Here is a 23,405-nt window from a genome sequence, read left to right on the forward strand (position 1 = left end):
AGGAAACAAAGTGGCAGACCCACCACCTGACTACCCTAGTAAGAGACTGGTGTCCTCTTATGGAAGGAGGAGGAGGGGGAGTAACTCTTTGTATTTTTATTCTTGCTGTAGTTTTCATATAGGTTCTGGATTGCTTTAATTATGGTATGGAATTGATTTTAAGCCTTCCACAAACTGCATGATGGATATAATCATAGGCTTTTTCTCTGTCTGCAAAAAGTGAAGGGGCTGATTCCAAATGTTTTTCAAGTATTTGTAGCAAACAAAATATATGTTCTTCAGTTGATATTCAATTTCATTCCACTTCTTACACTATTTAAATATACTTCAACTATACAGTTGTATTCACATACCATTATTCAATAGTAGAAATGAAGCAAAACATCTGTTGAAACTGAAGAGTGACTCAAAAGGATGACAGGGGTATTAATGGTTCAAATGGCTCCGAGCACTATATGACTTAACATCTGAGGTCATCAGTCCCCTAGAACTTATAACTACTTAAACCTAACTAACCTAGGGACATCACACAAATCCATGCCCAAGGCAGGATTCAAACCTACGACCGTAGCAGTCACGCGGTTCCAGACTGAAGCGCCTAGAACCGCTCGGCCACACCAGCCGGCTCCACAGGGGTATTAAAGCATTGCTATTCAAGACACCTAAGATGGTAACAATATCACACTTTTAAATGACTTTCCCTTTGTCTCCCTCATCTAAATGTGTTTAATCTTGTACTAGTTTAGATACTGATATTTCACAATTTTTTGTGACTAATGAAATTGAAATAGTTCCTACTGATAATTACAAAAAAAACATTCAGATAGACAAATTTTCCCCAACACACACATATATAAATACATATAACATTTGCTTACCTCTAAGCAGAAACCCTCATTGATCCTGGTTTTATCCTGCAGAGAAACACACGGAAGACAAAATATAATGAACAAGTGCTAAATGACTTCTGAACATGGTACACAAAATACATGTAATTTGGAGGACAAGGACCAAAGTGAAAATAATACAATACTTATTATACATTATTATTCAATTTCTACAAGAACGTGGTACATCAAATACAAATTTCTGTACAATTTGGAGTCATGAACTCCTCAAATAATATGTAGCAGTCCTTTGAGAAAACTTCATCCACTCTTAAAAATAATTACATAACATCTGGAAATAAATATTGAGTATAATGACTAGAATAATACCACAAGTTCCTTCAACAGGACTACAAGTCAAATACTGCACTTAAACATTTTTACCAGCAAAATAATATCAAAGCAAGCACGCAAGTATAAGAGCAAGATTAAGCTTACTAAGAACTCCTCACTACAGAAGAATTCTGGATGAGGTGAACAATACACTACATAGACAGATTTAAAAGAAAGCAGGTCACGAAATCTGAAAAAAAGAAAAATAATTCCTTTAACATCAAAATACAAGAAAAATAGATGTGCCTGATAAAGCTATCTGTAAATTTTAAAATAAATTTATCAACTACAATAATATGTCACACAAAGATTGAACTCCATGTTGAGCTTAGGTCATTGCTGTGACAAATGAGCTAACTTTGTACTTTTCCATTAATGGCATGCAATTTTAATCTTATTGAATTCGGCACACAATCTACCTTTGATTTAAGGTTAGTGCAGTTAAGAAGAGTTACAGAATTAAGGGCTTTAGGTTTATTCCAGCACCCTATGCAAGCCATAATTGTTAGAGCAACGAACAAGCAATCTACTGGCAAAAGAGAAGAAAAAAATGTAACCACTTGTTTTCATGCAAAACAAGGTAAAATTTGATATCTTTCTAACAACAGAAGTGAGTGACCTCAAATACTCAGAACCATGCAAAAATTTGTTTAGAACATAAATTGCTCATCCCAAAAACAGCAGTACAAGCCATTTGCATGAAAAACTGCATGTCTTATCATGAAATACTTTTGAAGGATCACCTATTCAAGGGCTTTAGGCAGGAACTTTGGTAAGAGGAAGAAACAAAATATCAGTACAATAGGACAAAAAATACATATATTTTAATGTTGTGATTTACTGTTATATTTCCCTCTGCTTAATATAATTATGCTATTTGAAGAATGAACTTTCCCACTGACTTAATAGTGCTGCACAGTTATACTGTCTTCAAAGTGCAGGTGTGGGATTTCAGTCAGAACAATAGGGACATCTGACTGAAGATGCTTTTTCACTTCAACATCATTTCTGCATTCATGCAGTCCAATATCAAATGCCGATCAAACTGTGTTTGAGATATTATGATATTGGTATGTCAATGTTATGACCTGCCTTTTGCCATGCATACTATAACATAGGCTTTTACTTTGGTGTGGAAGGTTGATTCTAGAGAACACAGTGAAGACTGATGATGAAATGACGATTGTGTGACTTAACTTGCAGTTTTTCTCACTGTGGTTTTGCAATATCAACAATCCTTCTCATGCAGAACTTGTATCGCCTAAGGAAATAGACATCAATGGGCTGACAATAGTTTGTTGTATTCAGTGTGGTTTTGTTCCTATTACATTGGTTTCTGTTTCTTCACATTACCAAAGCTCCTCTCTTAGACCTTGAACAGATGATCATTCTAATATGTCTCATGGGAAAACACACCGTTTTGCATACTAGTTTATATTACTGTTTCTGGGATGAATCATTTATATTTTAAGCATATTTTTGTGTGATTTCGAGCATTTGAGGGCATGCATTTCCCTTACAAGAACATTTTCAAACTTAAAAAAGGACATTTTTTGCCTGGGACTGTGTAATTGTTATTGCCTAATGTCAATATAGATCACTGTGCTTACACTATTGTGAAATCAAGAGCATCAGCAGTATCACAGGAGAAATATTTAAACAATTAAGTTCCGTCAAAGTACCGTGAAGCTTCATTACACTAAATGGCAATACCACGAGAGTAGGCAATTAGTATATTTTACAAAAAGTAAGCAGATCTGCATAAACTTCAATAAGAAACATCAACACCTGAAATAAGTGGATTATTGCAGAAAGCATGGCTGAGAAACTGCCAGTCAGGTTTCATATGTGGTGTGTGTGTGTGTGTGTGTGTGTGTGTGTGTGTGTGTGTGAGAGAGAGAGAGAGAGAGAGAGAGAGAGAGAGAGACCTGCAGTATTTGGTAGCAGGTGCAGGAACAAGTTAAGACTGACAGCAATGTGTAAACACTGATGAAATGGTAGAGTCTAAAACGTGATGTCTGGAATAAATTTACACTGACTGTAGATGAAAACACCAAGTCTACTATTAACTTATCATGCATAAACTGTTCAACAGTGTTATGTTTCCAGTTGTGAACAATTCCATTTAAGAAAAAAAATGTTTAACAAGATCCCACTGACAGGTCCTTCTGAGATACCTGTAGTAATGAAAATAGTACTGCTGCAATGTGTGTTTCAGGGTGTGCTAGAGATGGGACCTTTTAATCCTGTTTTGGGTGAAAGTTCCAAAGAGTAGGCCAACAATTAACAGATGTAACTACACATTATGGAAAAATCAGTACTACAAATTTAATGCAATAAGCCTCTACTGCAAGTAACCATGTCAGTGAATAGGCTGACAATATGAAATGGTGTAGTGCCATGTTTTAATATGGAAATAATTACTAAGAAGTGCACTGTGACAGTCGATATGTGGATTAATTCACAGAGTCAGGTGCACTACATCACACTTACAGCACATTACACACACATTGGTCTCTTGTGAACAATATTTTATTCATAACGAAATTACCCATTGTCAAGAAGACTGGAGAGCATATAATGCAAGAAATAGAAGACAAGATGGCCGACTGGAATATATTTTAATATTTACTTTTAATTTTCATTTTATTTTATTTCCCATACTATCTTGTCATTTAGTATTTTTAACCTTCCTCAAATACACACACACACACACACACACACACACACACACACACACACACACACACATAGTCATAGTATATGAAATTATTACTCCATTTATTCCATGTTAAACTTTACTCTTTGATCAACATAATACCATTGTAAATGTCAAGCTGCCAAACCAAGAAGACAGTTTTTGTGAACCAACATGACTACAAAAGACAAATTTAAAGACACTGTCATTTCAATATGTAAGGCATAATTTTCTACTGCAGGTAAATGGATTTTAAATAAGTTTACATTTCTATTCATTGAGGTAATAGAATATATTTTGTACACAAAATCACTTGAGAATGGTATAGAAAGCTAAACTTAGTTGTGACCTAATAAAATTATAAAGCAAAAATTGAAAATGCCACTTTCTATGCTTGACAAAGAGAGAGAGAGAGAGAGAGAGAGAGAGAGAGAGAGAGAGAGAGAGAGAGAGAGAGAGAGAGAGTGTGTGTGTGTGTGTGTGTGTGTGTGTGTGTGTGTACCCACAATAATGTACACAATTATTTTACTGTCAAGTGGAGTCTTGTTAAAACAGTTTCAGAATTTAAAACTACTTGATGTCTTTTTGAGAGAGGTTTAAGGTTCATCTGCACATTCAATCTGTGGACATCACAAATTGGAGAGTTCTGCTCATAGTCACGAACATGACTGAAGGTTGGTTTAAACACCACAGTGCTTTACTACTCTCCTGCTAGGTGTAGTATGCCCTTGCCTTCCTCTCACATTTGAACTGAATGGCCCAGTCAATTATAGATGATGCTGGAATGCTGCAAAAGTATAGAAACTAGTGGAGGATGACCCCCTTTCCTTTCTTAAACATGTAGTGTAGCTGTTTTCTGAGTGAAAAGAAAAAAGAAGAATAAATTGGATGACCTAATATGTTTCCATTTCTTCTGATCATTTGAATGAGAATCATTTACATTTCTTATGTATATTTATTACAAACATATAATTTGCAGTTACTTTTCATAATTAAGTTTTATTATTGTTATTGCATCTTGATAACTGGACAGCCTACTTATTAAAGCTTTCAGATTAACTCCTGGGAATTTATTTGGTTTATCAATATACTGTAACACCTTTGTTAATGGGCCCTTCAGATCCCAGCATTAATGATTCTCTCTACATATCTACCTATTTATCAATGTTGTTTGGTGGTAAATGAACATTAAAATCAATGTGAGAAATTTTAAGTTGGTCTCTTAGAGCTTTACAATGCTTTACTTTGCATAAGGAATTTGTTTTACTGTTTATCTCCACTTTTGATGATTATGAATGATTGTTACAAATTCCACTTTCTGGATGTAAACTGTCTTCCTTCCCTGTTCTGAGGATACGTACTTATGACTTTGTCTTTGATCAAAATCCAGTTCATTACAGATCGATCATTACTCAAGCTGGAGGGACTCTACCTGGAAGGCTGAATATTTATCTTAGTCCTCATACTTATGAATATGAAACCACTGCCTGAACCACATTGGTTCACTTCATAGCTCTATAATAGCCTTACCTGAAGCCCAACTAACCAGACCACTGCTCTGCATAGCGATTTCTTTCTTCAAAGAGTTTTTATTTCACTTACTGTGCAACACACAGTACTGCAATGGTGGCATTCCTCAACATGAATGACACTTAGTACTAGGACCATTCTGGTATGCTCAGTCTTGTTTATCTTCTTTTGTTCAGCATTATGTTTTTATCTGAATCGTCAACCAGTTTTTGGACAATTTTTCTATTTAAATCTGTCCACTGTTTGATGAAGATTGGAAGTGATGAAGATTTTTAAAATAATCCTTTCATTTTTGTAACAGTTTTTTTCTGCAATTTTAATTAACTCTATTCATCAAATAGGGCTCTCTTTGTGGTTGTAGCTTGCAAATTTTAGCTGCCCTTTTCTTTCAGTATAGCTTAAGGGTGAATTTGTTACACTGTTACACTGCCACACATACTGACAGATCCAAAGCCACACCACCCCACATTAGGCTCAAGCATTCCCTACCCCTAGATAGTTTCCCCCTCTCACTTATTTAGGGTTGCTTGTAATGAGATAACCATAGAAATTTTTGCTACAATTAGACCTTGAATTATTTAAATTAACAAACAATATGTAAAGACTGATATATAACCTGACAAATCTAGAATGTATAGTATTACTAATAATCTATGATTCTTTAGTAACTATAATCAATTACAACCAGAATTATTTGCACCCATCCTGAAGTTTTGAACATGATTTTATTTGTTAATAAACAAGGATATTGTATTCACAAATAATGTCTTCGTTGATAAGGTCCCATCTTTCTGGGGTGGTCTTCACTGGCACTACACCGGCTTGTAACCTACTGACTATTCTGTAAGTCTCCCATGTACATTTAGTGCTTTAGGCTGCTCTTCTTGAAGTGGAGGCCAACTTGCAGGTTCTGTGCTGCACTATCACTGTCATAATTGACTTTAATCATTAAGGTACACATCCAACCAATTTGATCGAGTTAGAACTGTAGCCTATTAATTTCCAGTGACTATCTCAGATTTTTCTATGGCAGAAAGGCCTGAAACTGAATCCATTCAGTCACATCAGGCCACACGAGAAGCTGCTGACATGCTGTCAAATTTAGAGATTTTGCTGCTGGCATGTTGGCCCATGACGCGACAGTGTGACTGCTAAATAGTTCAGCTGTCTTTTTGTTTTTTTGGGGTGGGGGCAAAAGGGTATTTACATGTTGTTATGTTTTTTGATAGTGTTTTGTTTGGGTTATTATACCAAACAAAACATAAGAAAATTGATGCTGAATGGGGACAAAATAAGAAACAATATTAAAGTAACACAACCATCAACCACCATTTAAATTCTGACATGTTGCTGGTGGTTTTTGGGTGTGCCCCAAACCCAGTCTGCCACATCCATGTATCTAGATGACATCAAAATATGGAACCTACAGTTACCCATACAATTGAAAGAAATATAAATACTGTAGAGCCACAGGTTATAGCACATATCTGGGTAAAGCAGCCTACAGAAAATCTTGTTTCTGCAGGGGAAGAAAAGAGGACTCCATTCCTACAATTATCTACAAACATGTTTAATACATACACTGTATACCAAATTTATTTCATTTATAGGGAAATGAAGTAAGATTGTGGACTAATGTATCTGCCCTCACTACAGAAAAACATGCTAAAAAGTGTAATTTTTCCAATATAAAACAACCTGGCTAAAACACAAACCTTCCTAGAACTAAGACAGAAGAGAATTTAAACACCAACAATATAATCGAACAAAAGTCAGTCTTCAGCGGGCCTGTCACAATACCTGAAAATGTACATGGATGAGGTGGTGGTGACACCAGTGTGGAATTCCACAAACACACTACACTGCGAAGCAGCAAATGAAGAATCTGGCATGTCAGATTTTTGCCTTGTGGAGAGGAACATGACTAATGACATGCAGCATCAGTTTTACATCACAAGCAGTTTAGGTGGTGCCCTATTGTATGAAGTTAAATGCCTTTTTTAAATAAAACAAATTATAGTACATAGTATAAATATCCCCCCCATGAACCATGGACCTTGCCATTGGTGGGGAGGCATGTGTGCCTCAATGATACAGATGACTGTACCGTAGGTGCAACCACAATTGAGGGGTATCTGTTGAGAGGCCAGACAAATGTGTGGTTCCTGAAGAGGGGCAGCAGCCTTTTCAGTAGTTGCAGGGGCAACAGTCTGGATGATTGACTGATCTGGCCTCTTAACAGTAACCAAAGAGGCCTTGCTGTTCTGGTACTGTGAACGGCTGAAAGCAAGGGGAAACTACAGCCGTCATTTTTCCCGAGGGCATGCAGCTTTATTGTATGATTAAATGATGATTACGTCCTCCTGGGTAAAATATTCCATAGGTAAAATAGTCCTCCATTCGGATCTCCGGGCGGGGACTACTCAAGAGGACATCGTTATCAGGAGAAAAAACTGGCGTTCTACGGATCGGAGCGTGGAATGTCAGAGCCCTTAATCGGGCAGGTAGGTTAGAAAATTTAAAAAGGGAAATGGATAGGTTAAAGTTAGATATAGTGGGAATTAGTGAAGTTCGGTGGCAGGAGGAACAAGATTTTTGGTCAGGTGAATACAGGGTTATAAATACAAAATCAAATAGGGGTAATGCAGGAGAAGGTTTAATAATGAATAGAAAAAATAGGAGTGTGGGTAAGCTACTATAAACAGCATAGTGAACGCCTTATTGTGGCCAAGATAGACACGAAGCCCACGCCTACTACAGTAGTACAAGTTTATAGGCCAACTAGCTCTGCAGATGATGAAGTTGATGAAATGTATGATGAGATAAAAGAAATTATTCAGGTAGTGAAGGGAGATGAAAATTTAATAGTCATGGGTGACTGGAATTTGACAGTAGGAAAAGGAAGAGAAGGAAAGGTAGTACGTGAATATGGATTGGGGTAAGAAATGAAAGAGGAAGACACCTGGTAGAATTTTGCACAGAGCATAACTTAATCATAGCTAACATTTGGTTCAAGAATCATGAAAGAAGGTTGTATACATGGAAAACCATGGAGATACTAAAAGGTTTCAAATAGATTATATAATGGAAAGAAAGAGATTTAGGAACCAGATTTTAAATTGTAAGACATTCCCAGGGGCAGATGTGGACTCTGACCACAATCTAATGGTTATGAACTGTAGATTAAAACTGAGGAAACTGCAAAAAGGTGGGAATTTAAGGAGATGGGACCTGGATAAACTGAAAGAACCAGAGGTTGTACAGAGTTTCAGGGAGAGCATAAGGGAACAATTGACAGGAATGGGGGAAAGAAATACAGTAGAAGAAGAATGGGTAGCTTTGAGAGATGAAGTAGTGAAGGCAGCAGAGGATAAAGTAAGTAAAATGACGAGGGCTAGTCGAAATCCTTGGGGAACAGAAGAGATACTGAATTTAATTGATGAAAGGAGAAAATACAAAAATGCAGCAAGTGAAGCAGGCAAAAAGGAATACAAACGTCTCAAAAATGAAATCGACTGGAAGTGCAAAATGGCTAAGCAGGGATGGCTAGAGGACAAATGTAAGGATGTGGAGGCTTATCTCATGAGGGATAAGATAGATACTGCTTACAGGAAAATTAAAGAGACATTTGGAGAAAAGAGAACCACTTGCATGAATATCAAGAGCTCAGATGGAAACCCAGTTCTAAGCAAAGAAGGGAAAGCAGAAAGTTGGAAGGAGTATATAGAGGGTCTATATAGGGGAGATGTTCTTGAGGACAATATAATGGAAATGGAAGAGGAGGTAGATGAAGATGAAATGGGAGATATGATACTGCGTGAAGAGCACTGAAAGACCTAAGTCGAAACAAGGCCCTGGGAGTAGACAACATTCCATTACAACTACTGACAGCCTTGGGATAGCCAGTCCTGACAAAACTACCATCTGGTGAGCAAGATGTATGAGACAGGTGAAATTCCCCTCAGACTTCAAGAAGAATATAATAATTCCAATCCCAAAGAAAGCAGGTGTCGACAGATGTGAAAATTACCAAACTATCAGTTTAATAAGTCACAGCTGCAAAATACTAACTCGAATTCTTTACAGACGATTGGAAAAACTGGTAGAAGCCGACCTCGGGGAAGATCAGTTTGGATTCTGTAGAAATGTTGGAACACGTGAGGCAATACTGACCCTATGACTTATCTTAGAAGAAAGATTAAGGAAACGCAAACCTACGTTTCTAGCATTTGTAGACTTAGGGAGAGAAAGCTTTTAACAATGTTGACTGGAATACTCTCTTTCAAATTCTGAAGGTGGCAGGGGTAAAATACAGGGAGCGAAAGGCTATTTACAATTTGTACAGAAAGCAGATGGCAGTTATAAGAGTTGAGGGACATGAAAGGGAAGTAGTGGTTGGGAAGGGAGTGAGACAGGGTTGTAGCCTCTCCCCAATGCTATTCAATCTGTATATTGAGCAAGCAGTAAAGGAAATGAAAGAAAAGTTCGGAGTAGGTATTAAAATCCATGGAGAAGAAATAAAAACTTCGTGGTTCGCCGATGACATTGTAATTCTGTCAGAGACAGCAAAGGACTTGGAAGAGCGATTGAATGAAATGGACAGTGTCCTGAAAGGAGGGTATACGATGAACAACAACAAAAGCAAAACGAGGATAATGGAATGTAGTCGAATTAAGTCGGGTGATGCTGAGGGTATTAGATTAGGAAATGAGACACTTAAAGTAGTAAAGGAGTTTTGCTATTTGGGGAGCAAAATAACTGATGATGGTAGACGTAGAGAGGATATAAAATGTAGACTGGCAATGGCAAGGAAATCGTTTCTGAAGAAGAGAAATTTGCTAACATCGAGTATAGATTTAAGTGTCAGGAAGTCGTTTCTGAATGTATTTGTATGGAGTGTAGCCATGTATGGAAGTGAAACATGGACGATAAATAGTTTGGACAAGAAGAGAATAGAAGCTTTCTAAATGTGGTGCTACAGAAGAAGAATGTTGAAGATTAGATGGGTAGATCACATAACTAATGAGAAGGTACTGAATAGAATTGGGGAGAAGAAGAGTTTGTGCACAACTTGACAAGAAGAAGAGATCGGTTTGTAGGACATGTTCTGAGGCATCAATGGATCACCAATTTAGTATTGGAGGGCAACGTGGAGGGTAAAAATCGTAGAGGGAGACCAAGAGATGACTACACTAAGCAGATTCAGAAGGATGTAGGCTGCAGTAGGTACTGGGAGATGAAGAGGCTTGCACAGGATAGAGTAGCATGGAGAGCTGCATCAAACCAGTCTCAGGACTGAAGACCACAACAACAACACAGTATGAATATAAAATGTTTCACAGCATCAGCACATTGAGGATATCTTTAAAATACATCATTTTAGGTACAATCTGTTATAATAAAATGACAGGAAATACATATCGGTAGTTAAAGACTTCCCATGTTTGATGCTTTTGGTGTTACAACTTGTGTTCCATGAAGGTATACCATTTCTATGCTACAGCTCAACGGTGGTTATCAAAAGCACATCTTTTTTTAAAAAAATTGTCACAGTTAAATATAAAATAATGAAATTTGGAGATTCAACTATTACACAGTGTATAACATATAAGGAGGCACAGCTGCCATGTGAAAGCTGTACCATAGTTGATAGTGTCATGAACTACAAAGAAAACGGTAGCAGGTTCACATCTAGCTACCTCCAAATTTTGTTTCACCTTTTGTTTTCTAAAAGTTCTGTGTCATTCTTATTAATTTAATAGAAGTATTATATACAATACTCAATGTTACTTATTATAAATAATGTATTTGCTGCAGTTCTTGTTGTATAGGCTAGCAACTGAAACGTTTGCCCAGTGGCCAGAAACGAAAGCGCTGGCACGTCGATAGACACACAAACATACACACAAAATTCAAGCTTTCGCAACAAACGGTTGCTTCGTCAGGAAAGAGGGAAGGAGAGGGAAAGATGAAAGGATGTGGGTTTTAAGGGAGAGGGTAAGGAGTCATTCCAATCCCGGGAGCGGAAAGACTTACCTGTCCTACACTCGTACTCTCTGCTGGAAGTATCACTTTGCCACGAAGAAAAATGATCCTAATCCTACCCCTAATGATCCAACTCCCCAAGACACTATCCAAATTGAACCCTGCCTGGAACAGTTCCGTCCTCCGTCACAGCGGGACCCACCTCCTCTTCCTCAAAATCACCCTCTCCAAACCTTCCAGGAATTTCTGACTTCCAGCCTTGCCTCTCAATCCTTCTTAAAAAACCTTAATCCTACTCCCAACATCACCACTGCTGAAGCCCAGGCTATCCGTATTCTGAAGGCTGACCGGTCCATCGTCATTCTTCCGGCGGTCAAGGATTCCACGACCGTGGTACTTGATCGTCGGGAGTATGTGGCTGAGGGACTGCGTCAGCTTTCAGACAACACCACATACAAAGTTTGCCAAGGTAATCCCATTCCTGATGTCCAGGTGGAGCTTCAAGGAATCCTCAGAACCTTAGGCCCCCTACAAAACCTTTCACCTGACTCCATCAACCTCCTGACCCCACCGACACCCCGCACCCCTACCTTCTACCTTCTTCCTAAAATTCACAAACCCAATCATCCCGGCCTCCCCATTGTAGCTGGTTACCAAGCCCCCACAGAACGTATCTCTGCCTACGTAGATCAACACCTTCAACCCATTACATGCAGTCTCCCATCCTTCATCAAAGACACCAACCACTTTCTCGAATGCCTGGAATCCTTACCCAATCCGTTACCCCGGAAACCATCCTTGTAACCATTGATGCCACTTCCTTATACACAAATATCTCGCACGTCCAGGGCCTCGCTGCGATGGAGCACTTCCTTTCAAGCCGATCACCTGCCACCCTACCTAAAACCTCTTTCCTCATTACCTTAGCCAGCTTCATCCTGACCCACAACTTCTTCACTTTTGAAGGCCAGACATACCAACAATTAAAGGGAACAGCCATGGGTACCAGGATGGCCCCCTTGTACGCCAACCTATTCATGGGTCGCTTAGAGGAAGCCTTCTTGGTTACCCAGGCCTGCCAACCCAAAGTTTGGTACAGATTTATTGATGACATTTTCATGATCTGGACTCACAGTGAAGAAGAACTCCAGAATTTCCTCTCCAACCTCAACTCCTTTGGTTCCATCAGATTCACCTGGTCCTACTCTAAATCCCATGCCACTTTCCTTGACGTTGACCTCCACCTGTCCAATGGCCAGCTTCACACGTCCGTCCACATCAAACCCACCAACAAGCAACAGTACCTCCATTATGACAGCTGCCACCCATTCCACATCAAACGGTCCCTTCCCTACAGCCTAGGTCTTCATGGCAAACGAATCTGCTCCAGTCCGGAATCCTTGAACCATTACACCAACAACCTGAAAACAGCTTTTGCATCCCGTAACTACCCTCCCGACCTGGTACAGAAGCAAATAACCAGAGCCACTTCCTCATCTCCTCAAACTCGGAACCTTCCACAGAAGAACCCCAAAAGTGCCCCACTTGTGACAGGATACTTTCCGGGACTGGATCAGATTCTGAATGTGGCTCTCCAGCAGGGATACGACTTCCTCAAATCCTGCCCTGAAATGAGATCCATCCTTCATGAAATCCTCCCCACTCCACCAAGAGTGTCTTTCCGCCGTCCACCTAACCTTCGTAACCTCTTAGTTCATCCCTATGAAATCCCCAAACCACCTTCCCTCCCCTCTGGCTCCTACCCTTGTAACTGCCCCCCGGTGTAAAACCTGTCCCATGCACCCTCCCACCACCACCTACTCCAGTCCTGTAACCAGGTAGGTGTACACGATCAGAGGCAGAGCTACGTGTGAAAGCACCCACGTGATCTACCAACTGACCTGCCTACACTGTGACGCATTCTATGTGGGAATGACCAGCAACAAACTGTCCATTCGCATGAATGGACACAGGCAGACAATGTTTGTTGGTAATGAGGATCACCCTGTGGCTAAACATGCCTTGGTGCACGGCCAGCACATCTTGGCACAGTGTTACACCGTCCGGGTTATCTGGATACTTCCCACTAACACCAACCTGTCAGAACTCCGGAGATTGGAACTTGCCCTTCAGCATATCCTCTCTTCTTGCTATCCGCCAGGCCTCAATCTCCTCTAATTTCTAATTTCAATTTGCCGCCACTCATACCTCACCTGTCTTTCAACAACATCTTTGCCTCTGTACTTCCGCCTCGACTGACATCTCTACCCTAAGGTAAGTCTTTCCGCTCCCGGGATTGGAATGACGCCTTAACCCTCTCCCTTAAAACCCACATCCTTTCGTCTTTCCCTCTCCTTCCCTCTTTCCTGATGAAGCAACTGTTTGTTGCGAAAGCTTGAATTTTGTGTGCATGTTTGTGTGTCTATCGACGTGCCAGCGCTTTCGTTTGGTAAGTCACATCATCTTTGTTTCCCCATGTGGAATGTCTCTCTCTCTCTCTCTCTCTCTCTCTCTCTCTCTCTCTCTATATATATATATATATATAGTTATAATAGAAGGAAACATTCCACGAAGGAAAAATATATCTAAAAACAAAGATGATGTGACTCACCAAATGAAAGCGCTGGCAGGTCGACAGACACACAAACGAACACAAACATACACACAAAATTCAAGCTTTCGCAACAAACTGTTGCCTCATCAGGAAAGAGGGAAGGAGAGGGAAAGACGAAAGGATGTGGGTTTTAAGGGAGAGGGTAAGGAGTCATTCCAGTCCCGGGAGCGGAAAGACTTACCTTAGGGGGAAAAAAAGGCTTCCGCTCCCGGGACTGGAATGACTCCTTACCCTCTCCCTTAAAACCCACATCCTTTCGTCTTTCCCTCTCCTTCCCTCTTTCCTGATGAGGCAACAGTTTGTTGCGAAAGCTTGAATTTTGTGTGTATGTTTGTGTTCGTTTGTGTGTCTGTCGACCTGCCAGCGCTTTCATTTGGTGAGTCACATCATCTTTGTTTTTATATATATATATATATATATATATATAATGGGGGGGAGTGAGAAACTTTTCTTCCATTCAAATGAAATTACAAAACGAATCCTGATATTGAAACCTATGTGAAGTACATTACCTCAGGGTGATCATAGAACATGGATGTGCAAATTGATATTTGACACCATACTCTAACTGTATTTAAATTGAAACCGAAGAGAAGATGGACATTCAATTGAGTTATTTGTTAAATTCTACTAGTACATATCTCAGATCATTGTACAGCATTATGTAGTGTTTCTCAACCAGTAATTTGATGTTCACGCTATCAACGAGTCCAGAATCTTCTTCACCATTTTCTCCACTCTTCCTAGACAATTGCTAACAGAATGAACAATGCCATTTTAATCAAGTCCATTTTCATTATGAAATTGTGATTTGCAAGCCAGATGCAGACAAGAACTGCCATTGGACATTTCTGTGGTCTCAAACCCTGACGACAAGCATCCCTGTTAAGATGTAGCAGGTCATTTCATTTCACAATGCGCAGTAGCCACAACAGACACCACATCTGGTGTGCTACATGATGAGAAACATGTCCCATGTAAGGACAGTGTTAGGTAATACACAAAATAAGTTTTGTAATTGCAGTATAGCATAAACTGTTCGTTTAGTATACAAAGTTGGAACTGTCATAGAATATTTATTTTGAGCCTAAAAATTAAATCTCTGGGAAAAAGTAATTTGATGTTTACATGGGAGTAGAATTGTCAGTTTAGATGTTATAATTACTTGACATTGTTAGTGTTATGGGAGGCGACCTTTAAGTATAGAGTTGTAGTCTTCGTTTGGAAAACTTTTCAAATAAAAAGCTCACATGGAGAGATACAATGATTATTTGTACTTCTATTTCTCTTAACCTACTCAACATACAGCATTAAATGCACTTATGGTACTCGTGCCTTTATATGTAATTGTTTGCTATTGTCCTGAATGTCAGAATTATTTTTTCTTACATAGTTTACACCACGACTATGTCGATGTTCTGCTACTTGCATAGCGACTGTCCATGATACACAATATTTAAAATTTTTGTAAAAGCGTATTTTGTATAAATTTTATAATTTTAAACATACTACTGTATGATCTAGTGTCTGGCATTTTATGTTAAATATAGTCAGATGGATTGCTCTAATGGAATGTCAAATCTTCATCACCTATGCCACCCACTGGTTCTATCTGTGCAGCTTTCATACCTTTATAAACAAAATACGGTAATGTACTCTACACCTATTTTTAAACTACGGTATATTTTTTATTGTTTTACTCTGTAAAAGTACTGTTTGTTCACTGAACTGTCACCTGTTGGCAGCTTCAATGAGTCAAAAGTCGGGTACACACTGTATCGGTCAGTCTATCTGATACTGTCAGTTGGATAGCTTCTTCCAATACTGTCAACAGACAAGATGGCTCCTTATGTTGCCACTAGCACTACGGTGTATGTGTTATATCACACAATGAAACGGCGTACAGCGCAAAAAAAAAAAAAAAAAATCTATTACCGGATCACTGATTCCATCTATTCTTCATATTGTGAATATTGGCCCGTAGCCTTCTCTATACTTTCAGATCTGAAGATGGCCATTTAACTGACAAATTAGTAATCGTTTCAACCTTCCTTGGGATCTGCTGCAGTTCAGAGATAGTGGAAATTTGAGTCTCCAATTCATCCACCTACAAGGTCAACAAATGTCTACAACACAAATCTGATGTCCACTGAATAGTGTGTGATGTGCACAAAGGACAATCCAGGTGATTTCTCACAGCTACAAGTGATGAATCATTAAATATGATGCTCGTAATGTTTCAGATTTACCCTGAAAATCTTCAAGAGAAGGGTCACAAGAGTGGTGTGTGTGCTAGTAGTGTGCAACACATTCTGAAGAGAGGCAGGTTAGGTTACATCATTCCAAGGGTGGTATAACAGGTAAGCGACAACCATAATTTTGTGAATTCATTGAAGGGATGGTTACATGTGAATTACAACTTATGGGTGGCACTGTTTAATCTGACAAAGCACAACTGAAACTTATTGGAATTATCAGTCAGCATAATGGTGTGTCCTGAGCTGAAGATAATCCCCATGTTAGTGGTGAAAGGGATGTGGGGGGATATGTGGTGTGGTTTGTATTCTAGGGGACTCAAAGCTGCCATGCACTTCCACTTCATTGTGGATTTTCCGTGTATAAATGTTGATGTAGATTTTGAAGGAATTGTAGCAGGAGTAAAGTACCTAATGGTGGTTTATGATTACATTTTCCCTTCCATTCATACAATGTATGGTTATGACAGATTTTATTACCGACAAGATGGTGGCCTTCTGCACTGTCATAGGGCTGTGCGAACTTATTTGGATTAAAATGTTCCAGGCCAGTCAATAAGATTTAGGGGAACAATTTAACTTTTCTCCATATTCTTCAGGCCCTACAGCACTTGGTCTTTTTTTTTTCTAAATGGACACAGTTAAAGAGAAAGAGTACAACAAAGTATAGATTCAAACAGTATGCAAATAATAATAATAATAATAATAATAATAATTTTACGCTTTGCTGCAAGCTTAAACATCTGTTGTGTTTCATACATGGAAATGTATCGATGTTGGAGGCCAACAGTTTCAATAATTCCAATAACAAACATTTGGACCATACAGTTCAACCAGAAAGTACCCTCATATATATAAAATTAAATATTCTACAGGCTCGAGTTATGTTGTTTGTAAGGTGCTTATAGTATCAAGCAGTAAACAAAAATTGGTTGAAGAACGAGAATAATTAACAAAATGATTCAAAAGTTTGGTCAGAAATTGTAAGGTGGTTGTTTTTGAGGAGAGCCGAGGCACACAATGGGTGAGACTTTAAGCAATAAAAACAAAATCAGCAATGGATAGTTGAAAGACACTTCACAACTTGAGAAATAAAATGTTTGAGCAGAAGACTGAGACACTGGAATAAACAAACTTATTTGTTAAACACTTTAAATACTAGAAATGGAAGATGTACTATTTCATGATGTGACCGTTCAAGCAAAAACAACAGTAACAATTAAAAAGAGGATGAGAGTGCATCCAATGACTGTTTTGGATTGTTTCACATCTACTATCAATCAAATGGAGAGGTTTACATTTACAATGTGAAAGACTTGAAAAGGGGAGGGGGATCTCACTAAACACAAACATGTCACCTATCAAATCACCTGTTGAAAAAGGAAATGAATGTGTTTACAAAAACAGTATGAATATAAGTATTTTTTCTGAGCTAATATGATACTAACTTCTCAACAAGGGAAAGTTACTTGCCTCAGAAGTTCCAGAATGTCAAAAACAAGGTTATTTGTTTAGAAAATGACAGTGGTGGCATGTCCCATTATGAGCGAGTTGCTGAACACTGAGATCAAACATTGATATTGTTACCCTCATATTTTATAAGTCTCCTTCCAAAATGGCAACAATTAAATAGATATTCACTTTCAAATGATTCTGAAACAACAATGTCATGTAATTCCTTTTTAATTTTTTAAATGTGTAACTGTATCCATAAGGTGTGCTAATCTTCTAATGACCCACACACTCTAGCTATAAACAAGTAAACAAGCCAATCCCCTGATACCTCTTCATCATATCCACAAGGCAGACTGGTCTAAAAGAGAACAATATCTCAACAATGAAAGACATGAAGTCATAATTAATGCACAGAATTTCTGATTTACGTCAAAAGGCTAAAGAAACATTTATCTGAATGTTAATGATTTCATTATGTGGATGATACTATCACTGAAAACAAACAGGACGGAGAGACTGTTGAGCTGTAAACAAGGCAGAAGGACAATGGGGGCGTGGGGATGCACCAGAGAGGGACCCTAAAACCTGAATAAGAATACAGATGACAAATGACATCCTAACCTTGCCTGTAGGGAATGAATTGGAGGCATCTGATGCACAAATATTGTCTGGTGATATGCAACAGATATAAAGCTTTAGAGCAAAATAAAATACCCTTCCTTACATTCTCAAGGCAGACAAGTGTGAATTACCATATCTGAGTTGTTCCTTAGAATAACAATGTTAAGGCCATTAAGTTATTTTCCATTTCCTGCAAATATCGAAGCTGTACTAACAGATCTTCTGTTGACAAAACATTATATACACAAACCCAAAAATGAAGAAGAGATCCATGAAAGATTTTGGACAACAGGTGAAAAGAACAAGTAAGATATGATTTTAAGTTTAATTTTTAAAAAAATCTAGAACATTTCATGAAACTAAGCCTGGTTCGAACTGTCGTTCTTCAGATATTTATCAACTAAACTGCAATAATAATAGTACTGCAATCTGTAAAGCCGTATTCCAGAGAGTTTTGCAACTCACTAAGAGTTGTTTAAAAACAGTTTTACAGGCATTAAAGACTGGTGCTCTTACAGTAGATGATAACAGATTAAAACTGTGTGCTGGATCGAGACTCAAACTCGGGACCTTGCCTTTCACAGGCAAGTGTTCTACCATCTGAGCAAAAGGTGAAGGTCCCGAGTTCGAGTCTCAGTCCAGCACACAGTTTTAATCTGCCAGGAAGTTTCATATCAGCGCACACTGCTGCAGAGTGAAAATTTCATTCTGGTAACATCCCCCAGGCTGTGGCTAATCCATGTCTCCGCAATATTCTTTTTTCCCGGAGCACTAACTCTGCAAGGTCTGCAGGAGAGCTTCTGCAAAGTTTCGAAGGTCGGAGATGAGGTACTGGCGGAATTAAAACTGTGAGGACAGGTTGTGAGTCATGCTTGGGTAACTCAGACGGTCGAGCACTTGCCCGGGAAAGGCAAAGGTCCAGAGTTCAAGTCTCAGTCCGGCACACAGTTTTAATCTGCCAAGAAGTTTCATACTCTAGGGGAGTTTGAAAGACTTCAGATTTCACTGCAGGCACTATTGCGGTACTGCATCAAAATGCAAGGAAAAGATGTTTAACATCATTAGCATGTATGATTGCACAGTAAACTGTAACATACTGAAGTAGTATTTTATTTTTTGTTAAGATAGGCCTTGGCTGAAATTTAATCCCAATTAGATGGGGACTCGGAAAAAAAGCTTAAATTTTGAATACATTTGCACTAACCAGGACAGACTTAATATTGAAGTCAGTGTGACACTTTCACAATTATTTTGCAAACCAACTGTTTGGAGACCCATGTTTGCTGGAACATTTTTGCTTCTATTGCTGTATATGTTCACCAGTGTCAGTTTTCACTACTAATTGTGATACACATTTTACACAGATGAAGCACTTGGGCACCCCTGGTGCCTCTTCCATATGAACACCCTAAGTGACTGCTTGTGATGCTTGGACCTTAAACAGCCCCCGAGAAGGAGTGGAATTTATTGAGGATTGGGCATCAGTTAGATTACCATACTACAACAAACCCAAATTTAAAACAACACATGGAAAACAAAAATTTGTTTTCCAGTCATGTCCTTGTGCAGGAACATGCATTCCTTAACAAACAGAAAAGGAGAAAATGCACAATGCTAAAGCTGAAGACTGAAATGGTGATTTTGAAGACATGACATTCTGGGATTACAGATACAAAAAAGAAAGATATTTTTGCACTAATCAAATTACTGTGAGAAGAAAATACTGAAATGCTAATGACAGTTGTAGAAGAACATGCATCTAGTGAAATGTATACTCAGAATGTGAAACAGAAAAATAATCATTAATGATCACACAAAGACTACTGAAGATCATTTGAAAGTAAGTCATTCTGGGCTGTTCATCCATTTATTTATTTAATTAATTAATTAGAAAAATGCATTTATTTCACATTGTGAATTATATTATTACTAATACATTTTTAAAGGCAAATGTTGTGTGTTTCATTCATTGTTCCATAAAAAGACTTAAGAAACAACTTTCAAATGACCTATTACTTTCCATATTAAGTATATTTGTTTGATAAAATATAGTTTTTGTTGCAATATGGTCTGAGAACACCACATTCAGTTTCAATGACTGTTTAATAGTATAAAATGGAAAGTTTTGTTTTATTTTTCATGTTACACAACGATTTATGGAAAAACAAATTTAGTACTATATTATCACTTCAAATCAGCAAGTCTTACATATTATAATATCATGCAATATATTCTGAAACAACACTATTTTGTATATATTTGACTGAAATTTAGTCCGTGTATGAGAGTTTGAAATGAATAAAAAAACAATTTAAAATGTTTGGTGTTCTGTATCTCTATTTCAACATATTTCAGTTAAGTCATCATTCCAGAGACTGTTGTCATTTACCCCATTGTAACACCAGCTTTTTGTAGTCACCTGAATCAATTAGTAACTGGAATTAAATTGCCTTTAACACTGGACAAACATTCAACACTAGTATACATTTCCACAGGAGACAAACTGATGCAAAAAAAGAGGCATTCACATAGAACATGACAAACATGAAACAACAAATGAAACATGATCTTTAACAATGGCACTAAAGCTGCTACTGTTCGACAGCACTTCTAATTTTCAAGGCTGGTTGTAGTGTTAATGTGAAGTGGTAAAAGTTCTATCAATTCTGCAGTCAGGAGTAGAGAAGACAACATACTGTTGTCATTAAGTTTGCTTACATTGCCAGTGCTGTAAGGACCGTAAGCCGTAGCAATCGGTAATAGATGCATAATACAGCCATGACTACTCTGTCGGGAAACCTGGATCTACGAGTTCTCAGTTCACTAATGGTTCACACAGGCAATACAATGTTGATTTTAAGTTAATGGTGTTTCATGACGAATAGGTAGGTAGGTAGGTTGGTTGGTTTAAAGGTGGGAGAAAGGACCAAACTATGAGGTCATTGGTCCCTTGTTCCTAATAAAACAATGCTACAAGTGTGAGAATAAAACGGACGAAACATATAACACAAAACGGAAAGGAAGGAAAAGCCACAAGATCGAAGGGAAGGCAATGAACACTAAAAGGAACAAAAGAGGACAAGAAAACAACAGAGACATGCTAGAAACAGAAGAGAGTAAAACATGAAAGCAGATTACAGTGGCTGGTTAACCACGAGAATAAAAAGGGAAAGCCAGCCACTCTGCAACACGACACAGAGGGACAAAGGACATATGCTAAAACCTACATAGAAGTATAAATTCTACTCTCACAGATAAAACATAAAACTAAAGCTGCTGAAGGCAGGGTGCTGGGAAAGTTAAAAGTCTGGCACAGAGCAGCTAAAAGTGGGCAGGCCAGCAAAAGGTGGATGACTGTCATTTGGGAGCCACAGAGACACTGAGGTGGGTCCTCACAACGGAGTAGGTAACCATGAGTTAGCCACGTATGGCCAATGTGGAGCCAGCAGAGGACAACTGATTCCCTGCGAGAGGCCTGCATGGAAGACTTCCACACATTCATAGCCTCCTTAATGACACGCAGTTCGTTGTGCAAGCTGTTATGCCATTCCATCTCCCAAAGCCAGAAAACCCTGGGGTGTAAGACAGAACGAAGGTCAGTTTTCGAGATGCCTATCTCCAGAAGCGGTTTCCGCGTTGCCTGTTTGGCCAGCATGTCAGCAAGTTCATTGCTGGGGATTCCGATGTGTCCTGGGGTCCACACAAACACTACTCAATGGCGGGACTGTTCCAGGGCATAGATGGACTGCTGAATGGACGCTACCAGAGGGTGGCGAGGGTGGCACTGGTCGATAGTTAGAAGGCTGCTCAATGAGTCAGTACACAGTAGAAATGACTCGTCAGGGCATGAGCAGATGTACTCAAGAGCATGAGATATGGCCGCCAGCTCTGCAGTGAAAACACTGCAGCCAACTGCAAGGAGTGCTGCTCAATATGTCCTCCATGAACATATGCGAAGCCTACGTGGCCATCAGCCATTGAGCCATTGGTGTAAACCACTTCAGAGCCCCGGAACATGTCAAGAATCGAGAGGAAGTGACAGCAGAGAGCAGCGGTGTTAACGGAGTCCTTAGTGCCATGCAAAAGGTCCAGACGAAGCTGTGGCCGAGGCATACACCACGGAAGCGTACATGAACGGACCGCAAGTAGAGGTTGTGAAGAGTTCGGAGAGAAGGGACCGCACACCAACCGCTATTGTTAGCCCCGATCTGGGCCGCTGATGCGGGAGTTGGACTGCCGCGGGCGGGAAAAGGAAATGGTAATTCAGATACTCAGGGGAACTATGAATGTGTGCTACGTCCTGGCGAGCAGTTGTGCATGTCTGATCTGCAGTGGAGGGACACCAGCCTCCACCAGTACGCTGGTCACCGGACTCGTCCTAAAAGCTTCTGTTGCTAATCGAACCACACAGTGGTGCACAGGATCGAGTAAATGCAATGTTGAAGGCGCTGCCAAACCATAAACCACACTCCCATAGTCAATTTGGGATTGGACAAGGGCTCTGCAGAGCTGCAGCAGCGTACAGCAATCTGCACCCCAACTGGTGTTGCTCAGGCAACAGGGGGCAATGAGGTGCTGCCTGTACTTCTGCTTAAGCTGACGAAGATGAGAGAGCCAAGTCAAACGAGCAACGACAACCAGTCGTAGGAACTGATATGTCTCCACTACAGTGAATGGATCGTCATTAAGGTAAAGTGCAGGTTCTGGATGAACGGTATGACACCGACAGAAGTGCATGACTCACGACTTTGCGGCTGAAAACTGGAAGCCGTGGGCTAGAGCCCATGACTGCGCCTTGTGGATGGCTCCCTGGAGGTGCCACTCAGCAACAACAGTACTGGAGCAGCAGTAGAAAGGCAGAAGCCATCTGCATATCTGCATACAGAGAAGGTAAGACGGATGGCCCGACAGCTGCTGCTTGACCGTTAATGGCCACTACACAGACACTCAATACAGAGCCATGCAGGACTCCATTCTCCTGGATATGGATGGAACTATGGGAGTCACCAACTTGGACATGGAAAGTA

The 23,405-nt window shown here is 39.3% G+C and overlaps 1 protein-coding gene across 2 annotated transcripts in view; it reads right to left on the reverse strand.

Annotated features, from left to right (window-relative positions):
- Nucleotides 1-23,405, reverse strand: part of LOC126185182 (isocitrate dehydrogenase [NAD] subunit gamma, mitochondrial) — a 127,640-nt gene that overhangs the window by 11,294 nt on the left and 92,941 nt on the right. The window contains exon 10 of one of the 2 annotated variants that reach the window (XM_049928040.1): nucleotides 879-914. In XM_049928040.1, coding sequence (XP_049783997.1) covers nucleotides 881-914 — 34 coding nt within the window. In that variant the 3' untranslated portion in view covers nucleotides 879-880. Of the gene's footprint in view, nucleotides 1-878; nucleotides 915-1,030; nucleotides 1,411-23,405 lie in introns of those variants that run through there. The other variant, XM_049928041.1, reaches the window with a different exon arrangement.

The sequence above is a fragment of the Schistocerca cancellata genome, chromosome 4 (genome assembly GCF_023864275.1).
Source record: "Schistocerca cancellata isolate TAMUIC-IGC-003103 chromosome 4, iqSchCanc2.1, whole genome shotgun sequence".
NCBI classification, from domain to species: domain Eukaryota; kingdom Metazoa; phylum Arthropoda; class Insecta; order Orthoptera; family Acrididae; genus Schistocerca; species Schistocerca cancellata.